The following is a 17,069-nucleotide window of genomic DNA, read 5'->3' as shown; positions in this document are numbered from 1 at the left end:
CGTATGGCATTGCAGTGGGTAATTTATGCATGCCCCTGCAATGGTGTTGAAACACACTGGCACGTCTGCGTTTCGCCGCCCCCCCCCCATTGCCAAACACAAACGGCACTTCCTGTCAATAACTGTGCGATGGGGCTGCGCAGTCCCGTTCGCAGTGGCTGGCTCACAACAGTTGGCCGATTGCGTGCGTATTAGCAGTTGCGATCCTTTGCTGAACCAGGCCCAGAGTCTCAGAACATTGTGTCACACTATAAATAGATGATAATAATAATCTCTTTCTTTACACAGCTGTTTGCTTGGTGCTTGCTTGCATGGTATTCCCAGATGGATGGGACGCAGAGACGATCAGGGATATGTGTGGGGACAAGACTGGGAAATATTCCCTCGGAGATTGCTCCGTCCGCTGGGCCTACATACTGGCCATTATTGGGATCCTGAATGCCCTTATCCTATCCTTCCTGGCCTTTGTACTGGGAAACAGACAGAATGACTTGCTCCTTGAGGATCTTAAAGCAGACAACAAAGGTAACAAAATATAATTAACTTCTATGTATAAAACTGTGGTCTACAAAGATGAATATTAGCTAAGAATATTGCTTAGGACAATATTACTAAAAGATATAAGGCAAAAACAAACCAAAAAAAAAAAAGATACCTGCTTGGAAAGGATTACAGTGTAGCTCATTCCTGTTCACAAAGCTGCCATGAAAGAGTGGTGGCAGCCATTTTGTGTGCTGAATGTAGCGAATCAATCCACTAGGAATCGGTGACATCACTCAGTCACACTACATCCTAGTGAATCAGTAGGGTGCAGTCTCACTCTTGATAAGCCCACAAGATGGCCACCTCTACTGTTTTTAGGCAATGGACGATTTTTGTGGCATTGCAGTAATATGCAAATGCTAGTTGTAGTCTTCCCCTTGTTGTACTTGCGAGCACCAGAGAGTGCAGGCCCTGAGATGGCAGCTTTCAATGCCCATGGATGGTGAACTCCGCCAGTGGTTCCAAAGACTCCACCATTGGGTCCACCATCGACCTTTGTACCAGCCTATGTCAGATGCAGTCGTGCACACTTAAGGCCACCTCCCAGTCACCATCCAGGAACATTTAATGGTTTTGCCTCGCAGTTCCTGATGCTAGCGTGCGTACACTCAGGGTAACGCATGCGCCAATGGGATTTTCAGAATATTTGGCACGTGCGCAATAGCAAATAATTGCTCAATTCCGCCAACGTCCGCATTACATTCCCTTGCATCCACCTCTAAATCAGGCACAATATGTGCACTATTTTAAAGACTACACTACAGTATGTAGACAAAAGTGATTGGACATTGTTCAGCAAATAGATGAACGAGATGTTATTGACGTCAGTACTATGTAGGTCCACCACGTGCAGCGATTACTGCAGACGCCCTTCTTGGCAAACTGTCCACAAGTTCCTGGACAGCAGCAGGCGGTTTATTTTGCCATTCTGATTCCGCATTAAGGGCCTGATTCAGAGCTGAACGCTCTGACCAGAGCACTCGCTCTGAATCAGTGTCCTCCTACCTGAAAATGGAGCGGCCTCCTGGCCGCTCGCATTGCTGTGAGTGACCACCCACAGCATATGCGAGCGGCCAAAAAGATGGTCGCGATGGTCTTTGACTCTATCAGAGCCAAAATCACTCCCACTGACATTATTACTGATGTCAGTGGGGCCGGCTTCAGACGGTAGGCGTTCCCATGGGAACGCCTCCGTCTGGCAGCCACGCCCCCGGCACGCCCACCAAAGGGGGCGTGCTGTCAATCAACATCGACAGCACGCCCCTTTTGGTGCGAGACCCGGAGCGACGGAGAGCCCGTCGCTATCCGGGTCTCGCGCATGCACAAGATGGAGCTCCCTCCGTCGTGCGCGTGCGCAGTGGTGCAACATCGACCCGCTTGCGAGCGTCCTTTGCTCGCGAGCGGGTCTGAATGACCCCCTAAGTACAGTGACCAACTGTGACTCTGAGGATGGTCAAGTCAGCCTCGAACACACTCGGCGCTCCAATTTGTACAGGTTCTCAATGGGATTAAGAACTGGGGTTAAGATCTGGCATCTGAGCTGGCCAGTCCACCCAGGTTCCCGAATTTTCTGTATACCAGTCCAGCGTCACCCTGTAAACATGACAGGTGAAATTGTCGTCCTGATAAAAACATTTGTTTCCGTAGAACTGTGAGTGCATGGGCCTCCCTACCAAGTGTTCTTGTGGAAACCACCACATTAGCGGCCATTTTGAACTCATGTGCAGTGTTCTCCCCAGGCTGTTGTCTACGGACGCATCGCCTGGCAGAAACAGCCTACCGCCCGGCACTTCTCTCCGCCCCAATGCACCGTATTCCTGTTCACCCTCAATGTGTCCTTGTTGCCACGGACACGGGTGCCGGATGCGATGCCAAGCTGCGCCGACGTCACATTCTTCATATTGGAGGCTCTGTGTCCGCCGGCAATAAGGACATGATAGTGAAGGTTCCAGGTGACAGGACACGGCGCATTGGGGCGGGGGGAGGTGCTGGGCAGGGGACGCGGCATTGGGGCAGGGGACACGGCATTGGGTCAGGGGAGAGTGCTGAGCAGGGGATGTCCATCACAGTGCAGGGGCGGTGTCAGGCAAAGATCCCTCCTCCTGTATAAAAGTTCAGGCGGGAACAGTCACCTGAACTGATTAAAGAGAGCCTGCAAGTGGGGCCAGTATCTGTAGAGCTGTATAAAAAATATATTCTGTGTAGCCAGCAAGTGGGGACAGTATCTGGGCCTCTAAGAAGAAGATAATTAATATATAAATTGTTATTTAAAGTTTAAATCATTATAAGGTCAGGGTTTCAACATTTTTATTGTTGCGAAGGCCCCGACTCGGCTACTTTTTGATGCCACCCGGCTGGAAAAATGTTCTGGTGAGAACACTGCGTGTGCAATGGGACCATATAGCTTGCGCGGAGGTGTCCAATCACTTTTGTCTACATAGTGTATCTTGTAGGTCAAGTATAGGTGGGCCAGTTTTAATGGAGAAATGCAGATATATAGGGCTCTATTTACTACAATCCGCATTTGTAATGCCGATTGTAGTGTGATATCACCGACTGAATTCGCATTGCAAATTCAGCCAATATCACAGGGATTTACTAAAAATCCCTTGCAGGGACAGAGCTTGCGATAAAAATGTCAGAAGGGCCCATTTATTACTGATCGCATCTGGGCACAATATTAGCGCCCATGATCACATTGCGGGATGCAGTCATGTTGCCCAGATGTAAGAAAACGCATATGCAGGACAGGGGCTACAGAAATGTGATGTGCTGGTAGTGACCGCGTCAGTCGTCTCTTTACTCCTGTGCATGCGCTTTCTACTGACCACGCATGCGCCGTGGCCATTGCTGGGGGAGGGCCTTTATGGAACCCTCCTCCAATAGTTTTGCGATGTGTAGCCTATAGGCTACAGTGGGCTACTGCTATCTTCGCCAGCTGTGGGGGGCCAATGCATTCTGGAAGTTGGTAAATATTGCAGCCACGCATCCCCCATAGAATAGGGGCTGGGAATGGAGGGATCGCAGCAGATATTGGAGATATCTGCTGCGGACCCTCTATCATAGATTCTGGGGATACTAAATATTTGCAGGCCCGAGGGTCACATTGCACAGTCACATTACACACTCACAGGAACATTGCACACCTCCATACGGGATTGCACACTCCCAGCCACATTGGACTATCACAGCCACATTGGACTATCATAGCCACATTGCACACTCCCAGCCACATTGGACTATCACAGCCACATTGCACACTCACAGCCACATTGCACACTCCCAGCCACATTGGACTATCACAGCCACATTTCACACTCCAAGCCACATTGCACACTCCCAGCCACATTGGACTATCACAGCCACATTGGACTATCACAGCCACATTGCACACTCCCAGCCACATTGGACTATCACAGCCACATTGCACACTCCCAGCCGCATTGGACTATCACAGCCACATTGCACACTTCTATATGGGATTGCACACTCTCAGCCACATTGCACACCGCTATATGGGATTGCACACTCTCAGCCACATTGCACACCTCTATATGGGATTGCACACTCCCAGCCACATTGCACATCTCCAGTAAAATTGCGCAGTCTCCACCAAATTGCAAACCCCTGGTTCAATTCAAAGCCACAGTTCCATGCCTGCACATACAAAGTGACCGGCAGGGCTGCAGCGTACCACTGATACCCTCATCTGTGCGCTGATTATCTGGAATTTCCATGGATAGTCACTGCAGTAAGTGCATTCTATATAATGTTAGAGACCAGTGCCTCAGATGATCAGGGCACACATGACAGAAGCAGCTTGGGCACATCTATTGCACCCTGTTATCATTCACAGGCAGGAAAGACACCAGTCTGCGGAGCCCGGGTTCATTTTGAAAATACACAAAATACTGTATTAGATTTACGCTTTTTTTTCTTCTAATTCTGTAATCATTGAGTTCTGTGAGGTTATGGCAATGTACACACACACACACACACACACACACACACACACACACACACACACACACACACACACACACACACACACACACACACACACACACACACACACACACACACACACCTCCAAATAATAAAATGTTTTTGTACTTGTTGGATTAGGTCTTTAATGTGACAACTGATAATTTACAACTGTGTCCTTTCTTGTATTGCAGATTTTGTTGGAACTGCGGTAAGTAGAATTTTCTGTAGAGCTTTAAATTTGTCTCTGAAAACTGAGAAAGATCAGACTTTTAAAACCTGTACATTTATAAAATAAGCTCTGCTTGGCTGCTCTATAATCACAAGAGCATAATCCTGTGTGCTACAACATCCAGACATATTATCTGTATTAGCTGTAATGCAGTTAGATTGCATATGTACTGTACATAACATCTCATTCATTATCATTTCCAGACTTGTGCACCTGACACTGCTAGAAAACTGCAAAACAATGACCTGACCACTGTACTTAATACACTTCTATTACACTGTACACAGACATAGGTCACTATGCCCCCAACATGACCTGACCACTGTACATAATACACATCTATTACAGTCTATACAGACACAGGATACTACACTCCCAACATAACCTGACCACTGTACATAATACACTTCTATTACACTGTATACAGACATAGGACACTACATCCCCCAACCAGTGGCGTAAGTTTATCCCAGACCCCCGAAGGCAAGTTATAATTTGGTGCCCCCCGTCACAATCGCTGACACTGTAATGTAGCAATTCGCGGACAGGCTATGGATAGACGAAGGCGGCAGCTGATTGTCTGACATGGAGCTCTCCACTAGAGTATGGTGGCTTCTCAGGTGCCGGGAAGGGGTGTCATGTATTGGGCGGCCATGAGGGTACACTCCGGGTACATAGTTACAGCCCTAAGTGGGGTGAATATATTGTGGATAATGAAGGAGGTGCCCCTTCAGAGGCAAATCCCGGCAGCTGCAACATTTGCATACTTTCGCACGGCAGTGAGGTGGCATTAGCGTACATCTCTGAGACAGGACCTGTATGCTGGACTTTGTGTGTGTGTCATTTTGGATTCCATTGGTCAGTGTGTAACATTGTACCTCCCAACATTCAGAAGTCTCCAAAGCAGGAAGAGTGTGCGCGAACCTGCTGGGCGTCTTAATCAGGAATACCGCCCAACCCACCACAAATCAGGGGGAAGGTCCCTATCACAGGATGTTGGGGACAGTCTTCCAAAATCAGGACTGCCCCATCAAACGGTGGGCTTGTTGGGAGGTCTGCAACATGGATCACAACTCCATGGTACATCCTCCCAACTTCTCTGCAAATGCCACCATCTGGTAAACTGCATTGTGGCGGAAACCAAGGCTCACTTACCAGTCGCTAGACAAAGACAGTATGGTAATTGCGCAGACCACGAAGTGTTGCAGTATGCACATCAGCGACATAAGTTTATACCAAGAGCCTGGAGGTAAGATAGTTGTTGATGCCCCCTGCTCACATTCACTACCAACATCCCAGTCTCAGCAGTTCTCACACACCCTCAAAGCACATTCACACTTCCAACACCCCAGCAGCACCCAGACACATTCTCACCCACTTTCACATATACTTCCAACACCCCAGCAGCACCCAGACACACTATTCTCCCCCTGCATTCACTGCCAACACCCCCAGCAGAACCCACACACTCTCCCTACCTGCATTCACTGCCAACACACCAGCAGCACCCAGACACACACCCTTCCATCCTGCATTCACTATCAACACCCAAGCAGCACCCAGACACACTATACCTCCCCTGCATTCACTAATAACAATTTATTTGCATTAAGACACAAACTCTCTCCCTGCGCATTCACTGCCAAAATTACCCACACTCTCCATAACACCCTACATTCACTGCCAACACCCCAGCAGCACCTAGACACACACCTTCCCCCCTGCATTCACTAACACTGTAGCAGCATCTACTAATACCCTAGCAGCACACAGACACACACACACTCTCTTTCTCCCACCGAATTCACTAACACCTTAGCAGCACCCAAACGCAATCTCTCTTCCCCTGTATTTAATACTTATACCTTAACAGCACACAGACACACTCTCCCCCCCCCCCCCCCCCCTCATCAGGGCCGGCTCGAGGAGGAGCAGCGCCCTGTGCAGAGAGGGACTCAGGTGCCCCTTTACCGTGCGTGCGTTGAAGCCGTGCGCCTCCGAAAAGGGGAAGTGGCTTAGTTACCATAAGCCCTACCCCCTAAATGCCACTAATTGGGTGCGTGTCCATATGGCACGCAACCCATTTAACGTCAAACTGGGGGCGAGCCCAGCGCTCCTTCAGTAACTGGGCTGCCCCCAGCCCTCTCCCTGCACTGAATGGATGCCGCGCGCCATTCCTCTACTCTGGGGCAGCCACACAGCTGCGGCGGTGGAGGTGCCCAACCTCCCGACCACCGGCGGGACACTTTGGCACGCGGGTGGAAAATCGGCAATGTTGGGAGGGGTGCGCCCTCTATGGGGTGGCGCCCCTGTTCGACCGCACTGGTCAAACATGCCTCCAGCCGGCCCTGCCCACTGTATTCACTACTAGAATCTTAACAGCACCCAGACACACTGTCTCTCCCTACATTCACTACTAACACCTTAGCAGCACACAGGCACACACTCTCTCCCCCTGCATTCACTACTAACACCTTAGCAGCACACAGGCACACACTCTCTCTCTCCCTGCATTCACTACTAATACCTTAGCAGCACACAGGCACACACTCTCTCCCCCTGCATTCACTACTAACCCCTTTTAGCAGCATAAAGGCACACACTCTCTCCCCCTGCATTCACTACTAACACCTTAGCAGCACACAGACACACACACTCTCTCCCTGCATTCACTACTAACACCTTAGCAGCACACAGGCACACTCTCTCTCCCTGTATTCACTACTAACACCTTAGCAGCACACAGGCACACACTCTCTCCCTGCATTCACTACTAACACCTTAGCAGCACACAGGCACACACTCTCTCTCCCTGCATTCACTACTAACACCTTAGCAGCACACAGGCACACACTCTCTCTCCCTGCATTCACTACTAACACCTTAGCAGCACACAGGCACACACTCTCTCTCCCTGCATTCATTACTAACACCTTAGCAGCACACAGGCACACACTCTCTCTCCCTGCATTCATTACTAACACCTTAGCAGCACACATGCACACACTCTCTCTCCCTGCATTCACTACTAACACCTTAGCAGCACACAGACACACACTTTCTCTCCCTGCATTCATTACTAACACCTTAGCAGCACACAAGCACAGACTCTCTCTCCCTGCCTTCACTACTAACACCTTAGCAGCACACAGACACACACTCTCTCTCCCTGCATTCATTACTAACACCTTAGCAGCACACAGGCACACACTCTCTTTCCCTGCATTCACTACTAACACCTTAGCAGCACACAGACACACACTCTCTCTCCCTGCATTCATTACTAACACCTTAGCAGCACACAGGCACACACTCTCTTTCCCTGCATTCACTACTAACACCTTAGCAGCACACAGACACACACTCTCTCTCCCTACATTCATTACTAACATCTTAGCAGCACACAGGCACACACTCTCTCCCTGCATTCACTACTAACACCTTAGCAGCACACAGGCACACACTCTCTCTCCCGACATTCACTACTAACACCTTAGCAGCACACAGGCACACACTCTCTCTCCCTGCATTCATTACTAACACCTTAGCAGCACACAGACACACACTCTCTCTCCCTGCATTCACTACTAATACCTTAGCAGCACACAGGCACACACTATCTCTCCCTGCATTCACTACTAACACCTTAACAGCACACAGGCACACAATCTCTCTCCCTGTATTCACTACTAACACCTTAGCAGCACACAGGCACACACTCTCTCTCCCTGCATTCACTACTAACACCTTAGCAGCACACAGGCACACACTCTCTCTCCCTGTATTCACTACTAACACCTTAGCAGCACACAGGCACACAATCTCTCTCCCTGCATTCACTACTAACACCTTAGCAGCACACAGGCACACACTCTCTCTCCCTGCATTCATTACTAACACCTTAGCAGCACACAGGTACACACTCTATCTCCCTGTATTCACTACTAACACCTTAGCAGCACACAGGCACACACTCTCTCTCCCTACATTCACTACTAACACCTTAGCAGCACACAGGCACACACTCTCTCTCCCTGCATTCATTACTAACACCTTAGCAGCACACAGGCGTGTCTGATGCAGCATGAGAGCTCTCAGCGTGTCAGGAGAGCCGCTGTATTTGAGACAAGTCAGACCCGCTGCAAGAGCTGTATGGCTGGGCGATGTGCATTGATGTTACCGATTTTTATACTGGTAAGCGAGGTCGAACGCAGATGAGAAGGCAGCGGTGGGCGTCCCTTTGCTCGGGTAAGCTTTGAAACTATTAGCATATTTTCATAGCTGCGGCCCATGCGAAATCGCAGCTGTGATCGCATATAGCGTCCATCTCCAAATCAGGCCCAAAATACCAACCAATCAGCTCCTATCACTTTACTGGTTGGTACTTTGGACCTGATTCAGAGCCGCTCGCTGGATGCGATCGCTCGCCCCCAGCATATGTAAATTCGGCAAAGTGACGGCAGGGCAGACGCTAGCTCGGAAAAGCATAAGCACACCCACTTTGTCTGGGCGAGCGATCGCTCTGTGTATGTAGATGTCTATTAGCATATTTAGAGATGCCCACTAGCGCACGTCCTCTCCAGGAAGTGTATTAAAACATTGGCACATCGAGGACCATCGGCAGGGCTCGCAGCGCTTGTGGTTGCCTTACCTTACCGCAAGCACTGCGAGGATTTCTGTGTAAAAAAAAATGCTGGTGATGTGTACTATGACGCTTGCTGATAATTATGCACACCTTAGAAACGGCGTTGCAACACTCGGCACGCCTGCGTTTTCACCTCCACTGCCCCGTTATTAGTGTCCTGCCCCTGTTACCACCCACAAACGGCCTCTCCTGTAACTCATTACACTAGGCTGTCTTTGCTTGGTGAGCGATCGGATTCCAATCACTCTGAGTAGTTCGCGCACGCGCAGTACGAAGCGTGCGCATGTGCGGTCGCTTAACAACAGCCGCGTACGAGCGAGCGGCCGCTTGCGACCGGGTCTGAATGAGCTCCTTTATCTCCACCCACTTCTCCCTCTTAGTACATAGATCCCTCAGTCCCATTCCTCACCTGTCCCCCTGCCGGCTGTCACAAAGAGCCATGCAACGCCCCGACACAGAGATTTGAGGCGACCCTACACCACTCTACGAATGCTGGCACGTCCTTCTTGCCTGCAGCTCTTCGCCCGATGCTCCCGGTAGAGTCCGGTGCGGTCCTTTCTCCAGACAAGATGACTGCCTGCTGTGGGCAGTGCGAACCACCGCACATGGGCATCCTGCCGGGTAACAGAGTGGGTTAAGTGGGAATCGGGGTTCCATAGACTCCTGTACTCCCTGACAGCCTTATATAGTGGCTGCACCCTTCCAGGCTACAGCACTCCAGGCAGCGGCCATGTCAGTCTGCCCCTTGAGCTGCCCCTGCACCCACAAACATTTAGTGGCTTTAAATCTCTCAATTTTGGCTTTGTAATGCAATTCTAAGTTATAGCATAGACATAAACCACCTTTTGTATTATGAAAGCTTTTATTAAAAACTGTACATATTATAACTGTATCATGAAATACACAGGAGAGCAGTAGCGTAGATCTAAAAATGTGCCAGAAAGGTTAAATCACAAAATTAAAGGCTTACTACTGTATATAAACTGGCAACTGAAGTAAGAGTGCCACCTTGTGGCCAGACACCCCCCCTGCAATCTGCTTTTTGTTTCTATTTCAGTATACAATATTATATGATTACTATGACAGTTTGTCCTGGAAAACAGCCCCATAGGCATATATTTCAGACAGCTCTGATGTGTTTTCATTATTTATTTTACAACATAAGATCTAAAGATTTCATGTTATGTTCTCGTGACACTGAACATATATTATTTTATACATTTTCAGGCATATAAAGCAAAAGAGATCTTCTATATTGTAAGAGAAAACCCCTATTTGTTTTCCTTTTTGGCAGTAGACTAATTAATATAATGAATGTATTACCCATTCACCGCAAATTACTTTGTCAGAAAAGGACAGTTAGAGGTCTCCGTCTCCTACTTCCAACATTAGATCGCTGTGATTTATTGTCTTGTGCTTTGCATTATTTTCCGAGCTTCTTACTGTGCTTTTCATACATGTTTCTATATAAGCAGAGTTTGGCAATGTCAATGGAAATAAATCTTCCTGAACAGTACAGTCACCGGTAGCTTCAAAAGTGCATGTACATACAAGTCAATACGATAAAATATTCTGAAGGTGTAAAGACCCTTTACAGTGAATGGATTTTTGAAATACAAATCCCAGCAGGCGTCCTGCCACAAATGAACAAAGAGATCACTAGAACGCTCTCTGTATTGTATAGAAGTCAGGAATAGTCACTAGATAGAGATAAGCGAAGTTGCAGCAGCATTTTGCGCAAATGGCGGCAGACGTTCCAGTGATGCAATCTTTGAGCTTCGCTGTTTCTTTGCACTTTCATGGAATTACCATGTATTTCCGGAAATTTATCATCTACAATTAGAGATGGGAGGACAACTGTCTCAATTCATTCCGCTCTGTTACATGGCCGAATATAATAAACACAAAGAATCAGTGGAAAAATTTGGCCACCATTTTCACCAATCTGTTAAATTGCCCCATGCCTATGGGATGCGCTACCGTAAAGGCGTATCTTAAAGATACATATACTTGCATCTCTGCCCCGCCTCCCATCCCCCTGTACTGAAATGACACCCATTTATGCCACTTGAACACCTATACAAGAGCAAGTGGACGCAGGTATTCGATATACTGAGCTCAAAATACAGGCGCAATTTGTGTTCATGAGCAATGCGATAATTGTTACGCAAGTCACATATTTCTATGCTGCAAAGCGACTTACGTCCTAGACTAAACCAGGTCCAACGTGTGTGAAATCACATTATATTCTGCTTCTTGGGCCCCTTCGTGCCAGGACCTCAGGCCCTTGCTCACTCTGACTCTTCAGCCACCTTTATTTGCATTAATAAATGCCTGCTGGAAGTAGTGGATGGTGTAGTGCGCTACTGGAGACTAGGATGGTGAGGGAAGTTAGGTAAGGGTAATGTTGCAGCTATAGACACAGGTGATTTTTCCCTTAGTCACCAGTGTATAGACATGTAGTAAAGAATTAGTGTCTATTTAATAGCGCAACACATGAAAAATGATGAGTTGAAACCAACCACAGTACAGTAAAATGTCAGAATAATTTAATAATATCAATTAGTTCAGAAAGTTATTAAAAAATTGTCAATAATATTAGATATATGCCTGCTGGAAACCTCACACCAGGGCTGTACACTACCACTGCCCGGATTATTAAGGAACACGTAAGAACTGAGGCCAGGGCCGGTTGTAGCATTCATGAAATAGCAGCAGGTTGTATCGCAGCATCAGTTAAGCTGTACGACTTATCTCACGGTGAGGGGCTGTGTCATGGCGAGGGGCTGAAAAGGGCTTTACTAAGCTCCCAGTGTCTCAAGCATATGCTTTATAGTAACTCATTTGATTCATATGCTTTATAGTAACTCATTTGATAAATGCAAAACTCTGTAGTGATACTAAAACCAATATAACTATGATAGACAGAAATGCTTCTACTATTTGCGCCACGTGCAACTATTTGCCGTGTGTATAGCTGGGATGGCCATTGTGGCAAACTTACTTGTGGTGTATAACGTGTAAATAAATACAGAAATTGGTGATAGTCTCATGGCCAGTGCATGAGTGAGTGGTGTAATACTAAATAGGCTTTGGGTGGGGGGGACTGACATTGCTGGGGTCCCCTCACCTCCGGACCCTGTAATGTCTTTACCTTAAAGCACTAGCAGTAGCTCCATCACTGGTCACATGTATGCATGAACAGAGCATTGAAGCAGTGTGGAGGTGTTATATGTCAGCACATGTGGTAGAACCTTACCTAGGGCCAGACTTGCCTACTTAATAATCCCCGCCCCTGCCCCGGCTGCATGATACATCACTGGGCAGTGGAGGAGAGGGTGTATATGATGCATCTCATACCCGGCTGCACCTATAGCCTATACTTACCTCTGCTGTTGCCGCTGTAATCACCAGGAAAACAGCGCTAGTGCAATTTCCCTGAAGATCCGCACATGCGCAATAGAGGAATCACAGGGTAAATGGCGTCAGCGCAATTTTCCTCAGAGATCTGTGTATGCACAGTAGACTCTGGCACAGTGCACGGGAACTGCGCATGGGTGCCCTACGCTCATAATCCGTCCCTGGGGCCATTACAAAATGTGGGCACCAGCACATAAATGGCAAGTTATGTCCGCGCCTGATGTTGTTTCTTTGGAAAATAGTCAGCGTCTGGCGCAGCTGAATAGTCAGGCCCATCGGGAGCTCTGATGCGCCCAGGTACTGAGAGGGTGTGCGTGGCCAAATCCTCTCTGCCCCCTACCGCTGGCCGCCGCTGTGTAGCAGTGCAGCCACAGCGGCACATCAGGTAGTGACTGGAGGCTATTGCTACGCCTGCGATGCTGTACAGGTGCGGCCAGTGGTAGTGGCAGAGCAGTGGGGGGGCGGTAGGCAGTCACTGGCCAGGGATCCTCCAACTGGCCCAGGCCATAAGTAGTACTCGCTCCTCCCCCTCTCAGCGCCCCTGTGAGTAGAACACTAAAGCGATGCAGGGGATATATATATATATGGGATGGGTATGGGATGCTGGCGCTCGGGATCCCGCCGGTCAGAATCCTGACGCCGGCATCCCGACAGGGTTAGGGTACCGACACCTGTTGGTAGGTATCCTAACCCTCAACTACTGTAGTGCCTAACCCTAACCCTCTTCCTAGTGCCTAACCCTCACCTAGTGCCTAACCCCTAACCCTCTCCCTAGTGCCTAACCCTCACCTAGTGCCTAACCCCTAACCCTCTCCCTAGTGCCTAACCCTCACCATCTCCCTAGTGCCTAACCCTCTCCCTAGTGCCCAACCCCCACCTAGTGCCTAGCCCTCACCTAGTGCCAAACCCCTAACCCTCTCCCTAGTGCCTAACCCTCACCTAGTGCCAAACCCCTAACCCTCTCCCTAGTGCCTAACCCTCACCATCTCCCTAGTGCCTAACCCTCTCCCTAGTGCCTAACCCTCTCCCTAGTGCCCAACCCCCACCTAGTGCCTAACCCTCACCTAGTGCCAAACCCCTAACCCTCTCCCAAGTGCCTAACCCTCTCCCTAGTGCCTAACCCTCACCCTAGTGCTTAACCCCTAACCCTCACCTAGTGCCTAACTCTCTCCCTAGAGCCTAACCCTAACCCTCCCCCTAGTGCCTAACCCTCTCCCTAGAGCCTAACTCTCTCCCTAGTGCCTAACCCTCAACTAGTGCCTAACCCTAACCCTAACCCTCCCCCTAACCCCGACACTTTCCTTTGGAATCCCCGCGGTCGGTATATTGAAGGCATCCTGTATATGTATATAGATGGGACAGTTTGGCGATAAGAACAGTAACATATATTCATTTGCTGCTTTAACATATGATTGACATAGCAAAAAAAAATTCTAAAACTTTTCTCTCTTCTTTAAACAGAGGATATAAATAGAACCTGAGGGGGCACGTGATACCCTCGCCAACGCAGGAATGTCTCCAGGCTGCCCATTCCTCCCACCTCATTGGTCTCGTTTACCTTATTCTTGTATTGCTGTCCTCTGCCACACTGCCTTCAGCCCCCTCCAGTGAAATCTGGTTCTGCATCTCAGCCTTGAAGAGAATTCTTCCTCCACCAAGACGGTGCCTCCACTGCCCTAACCACAGTAAGACCCCGTGCGCTATGGGAAAACCAGCAATGGCATCGCCCCTGCTCCGTTTAATCATCTGCTACCACGGATGTCATCAAAGTCCACTGAAAACAATGTCAAGAGCAAAAAATGTTCCTCCTTCCTCCACGTCCTTGTCGTATCCTTAATTTAAAAAAAAAGAAAAAACCGGTAGAGGCTGCTGCGAGGACCATTTATGAGATGTGTTGCAATTTTATAATAATAATAATAATAATAATAATAATAATAAAAAAAAAAAAAAAAAAAGCATTTATACCTCTGAAAATCGCCCCTTCCTGATCGTCAGACCCTGTCCGGAAGAACGCTAAGGATTTTCATTTAGGTTTGGGAGGAGAAAAAACGTTTTGCAAACTTTGCGATATACAGTATATATATATGTATATGCCTTTTGTACATGGCCACAAAAGTTATTTATTTGTTACTTCTACATGTACATTGGTCACTAAGAACTTCTCTCAACAGGGTAAACACAAAGAAAAGCCAATTCCGACTTATCGTTCCTTATAGACGGATATGCTGGATGCTGTGTCCTTTTATCCATGTGGAAAGCAGCTGGGTGAGGGCCGGTTAGGAACAGTGGTCTATGGTCCGCGGCTCCCGGAGTGGTTATAGAAAGTGTATATTCAAATGACTGCATTATGGCTGTTCGTACTTCTTTATAAGTTACTTACATGACCTGCAGAGCAGTACAGCCAGGTACTTATAATGTAAAGTATTAATAAAGGGGAACAGTACATAGGCGAGTACACAGAGTGAAGAATTCACATAGGAGACTTCACATACACAGACATTGAGGTCCCCGGGTTAAATTGGACTCTCTGTATAGCAAAGTAACATCCTGCTGTATAAAAGGTATAACATGTCAATAAATAACCTTGTACTATATCTAGAAGCATTATGACAAAAAAAAAAACAATATACAAAATTTATGAAAAGATGCCTTTAAAAATAGTAACATGTGCCATCAGGGGTAGCAATTGGGACTTCTAGCCCCATAGCAAAATATGTAGAAAAAAAGCTCTTCTTACTCTGCACCAACAATTACACATCCCTCACAGCACACAGGGGGTCATTCAGACCCGCTCGCGAGCAGCAGGTCGATGTTCCCCACTGCGCATGCGCACGACGGACGGGCTTTCCATCGCTCCGGGTCTCGCACCAAAGGGGGCGTGCTGTCGATGTTGATGACAGCATGCCCCCTTTGGTGGGCGTGCCGGGGGCGTGCCTGCCAGACGGAGGCGTTCCCATGGGAACGCCTACCATCTGAAGCCGGCCCCACTGACATCACTAGTGATGTCAGTGGGAGTGATTTTGGCTCTGATAGAGCCAAAATCACTCCAGGGCTTGTGGCAGGGAGATCCTACCGCAGGGTCTCCGTCGCAAGTCCGATGGTCAAAACCATCGCGACCATCTTTTTGGCCGCTCGCATATGCTGTGGGTGGTCACCCACAGCTATACGAGCGGCCAGGAGGCCGCTCCATTTTCATGGAGGAGGGCCCTGATTCAGAGCGAGCGCTCTGGTCAGAGCGTCCGGCTCTGAATCAGGCCCACAGACCCCTATTACACACATTACACAGCCCCTATCACACATTACACACCTCCCCGCCTCACACTACACAGCCCCTATCACACATTACACACTTCCCTGCCTCACACTACACAGCACCTATCACACATTACACACCTCCCCGCCTCACACTACACAGCCCCTATCACACATTACTCACCTCCCCGCCTCACACTACACAGCCCCTATCACACATTACACACCTCCCCGCCTCACACTACACAGCACCTATCACACATTACACACCTCCCCGCCTCACACTACACAGCCCCTATCACACATTACACACCTCCCCGCCTCACACTACACAGCCCCTATCACACATTACACACCTCCCCGCCTCACACTACACAGCACCTATCACACATTACACACCTCCCCGCCTCACACTACACAGCCCCTATCACACATTACATACCTCCCCGCCTCACACTACACAGCCCCTATCACACATTACACACCTCCCCGCCTCACACTACACAGCCCCTATCACACATTACACACCTCCCCGCCTCACACTACACAGCCCCTATCACACATTACACACCTCCCCGCCTCACACTGCTCAGCCCCTATCACACATTACACACCTCCCAGCCTCACACTACACAGCCCCTATCACACATTACACACCTCCCTGCCTCACACTACACAGCCCCTATCACACATTACACACCTCCCTGCCTCACACTACACTGTCCCTATCACACATTACACACCTCCCCGCCTCACACTACACAGCCCCTATCACACATTACACACCTCCCCGCCTCACACTACACAGCCCCTATCACACATTACACACCTCCCCGCCTCACACTACACAGCCCCTATCACACATTACACACCTCCCCGCCTCACACTACACAGCCCCTATCACACATTACACACCTCCCCGCCTCACACTACACAGCCCCTATCACACATTACACACCTCCCCGCCTCACACTACACAGCCCCTATCACACA

General features: G+C 48.8%; 1 protein-coding gene across 1 annotated transcript; it reads left to right on the top strand.

The window, feature by feature from the left end:
* Positions 1-291: 291 nt before the first annotated feature.
* Positions 292-15,659, top strand: LOC148473347 (LHFPL tetraspan subfamily member 4 protein-like). Its single transcript, XM_088459766.1, has 3 exons — positions 292-525; positions 4,722-4,738; positions 14,286-15,659. The coding sequence occupies exons 1-3, from the start codon at positions 312-314 to the stop codon at positions 14,292-14,294; spliced, it is 240 nt and encodes a 79-aa protein (XP_088315892.1). The 5' UTR covers positions 292-311; the 3' UTR covers positions 14,295-15,659.
* The last annotated feature ends 1,410 nt before the right edge of the window (positions 15,660-17,069 follow it).

Source organism: Taudactylus pleione, unplaced genomic scaffold (genome assembly GCF_031769625.1).
Source record: "Taudactylus pleione unplaced genomic scaffold, aTauple2 ptg000934l, whole genome shotgun sequence".
In the NCBI taxonomy this organism is placed as follows: Eukaryota; Metazoa; Chordata; class Amphibia; order Anura; family Myobatrachidae; genus Taudactylus; species Taudactylus pleione.
The sequence above is the reverse complement of the archived record's forward strand: the minus strand, read 5'-3'. Positions and strand labels throughout refer to the sequence as shown.

Coding starts and splice junctions, on each gene's coding strand:
- LOC148473347 (XM_088459766.1), top strand. CDS start 312: ATGGTATTCCCAGATGGATGGGACGCAGAGACGATCAGGGATATGTGT.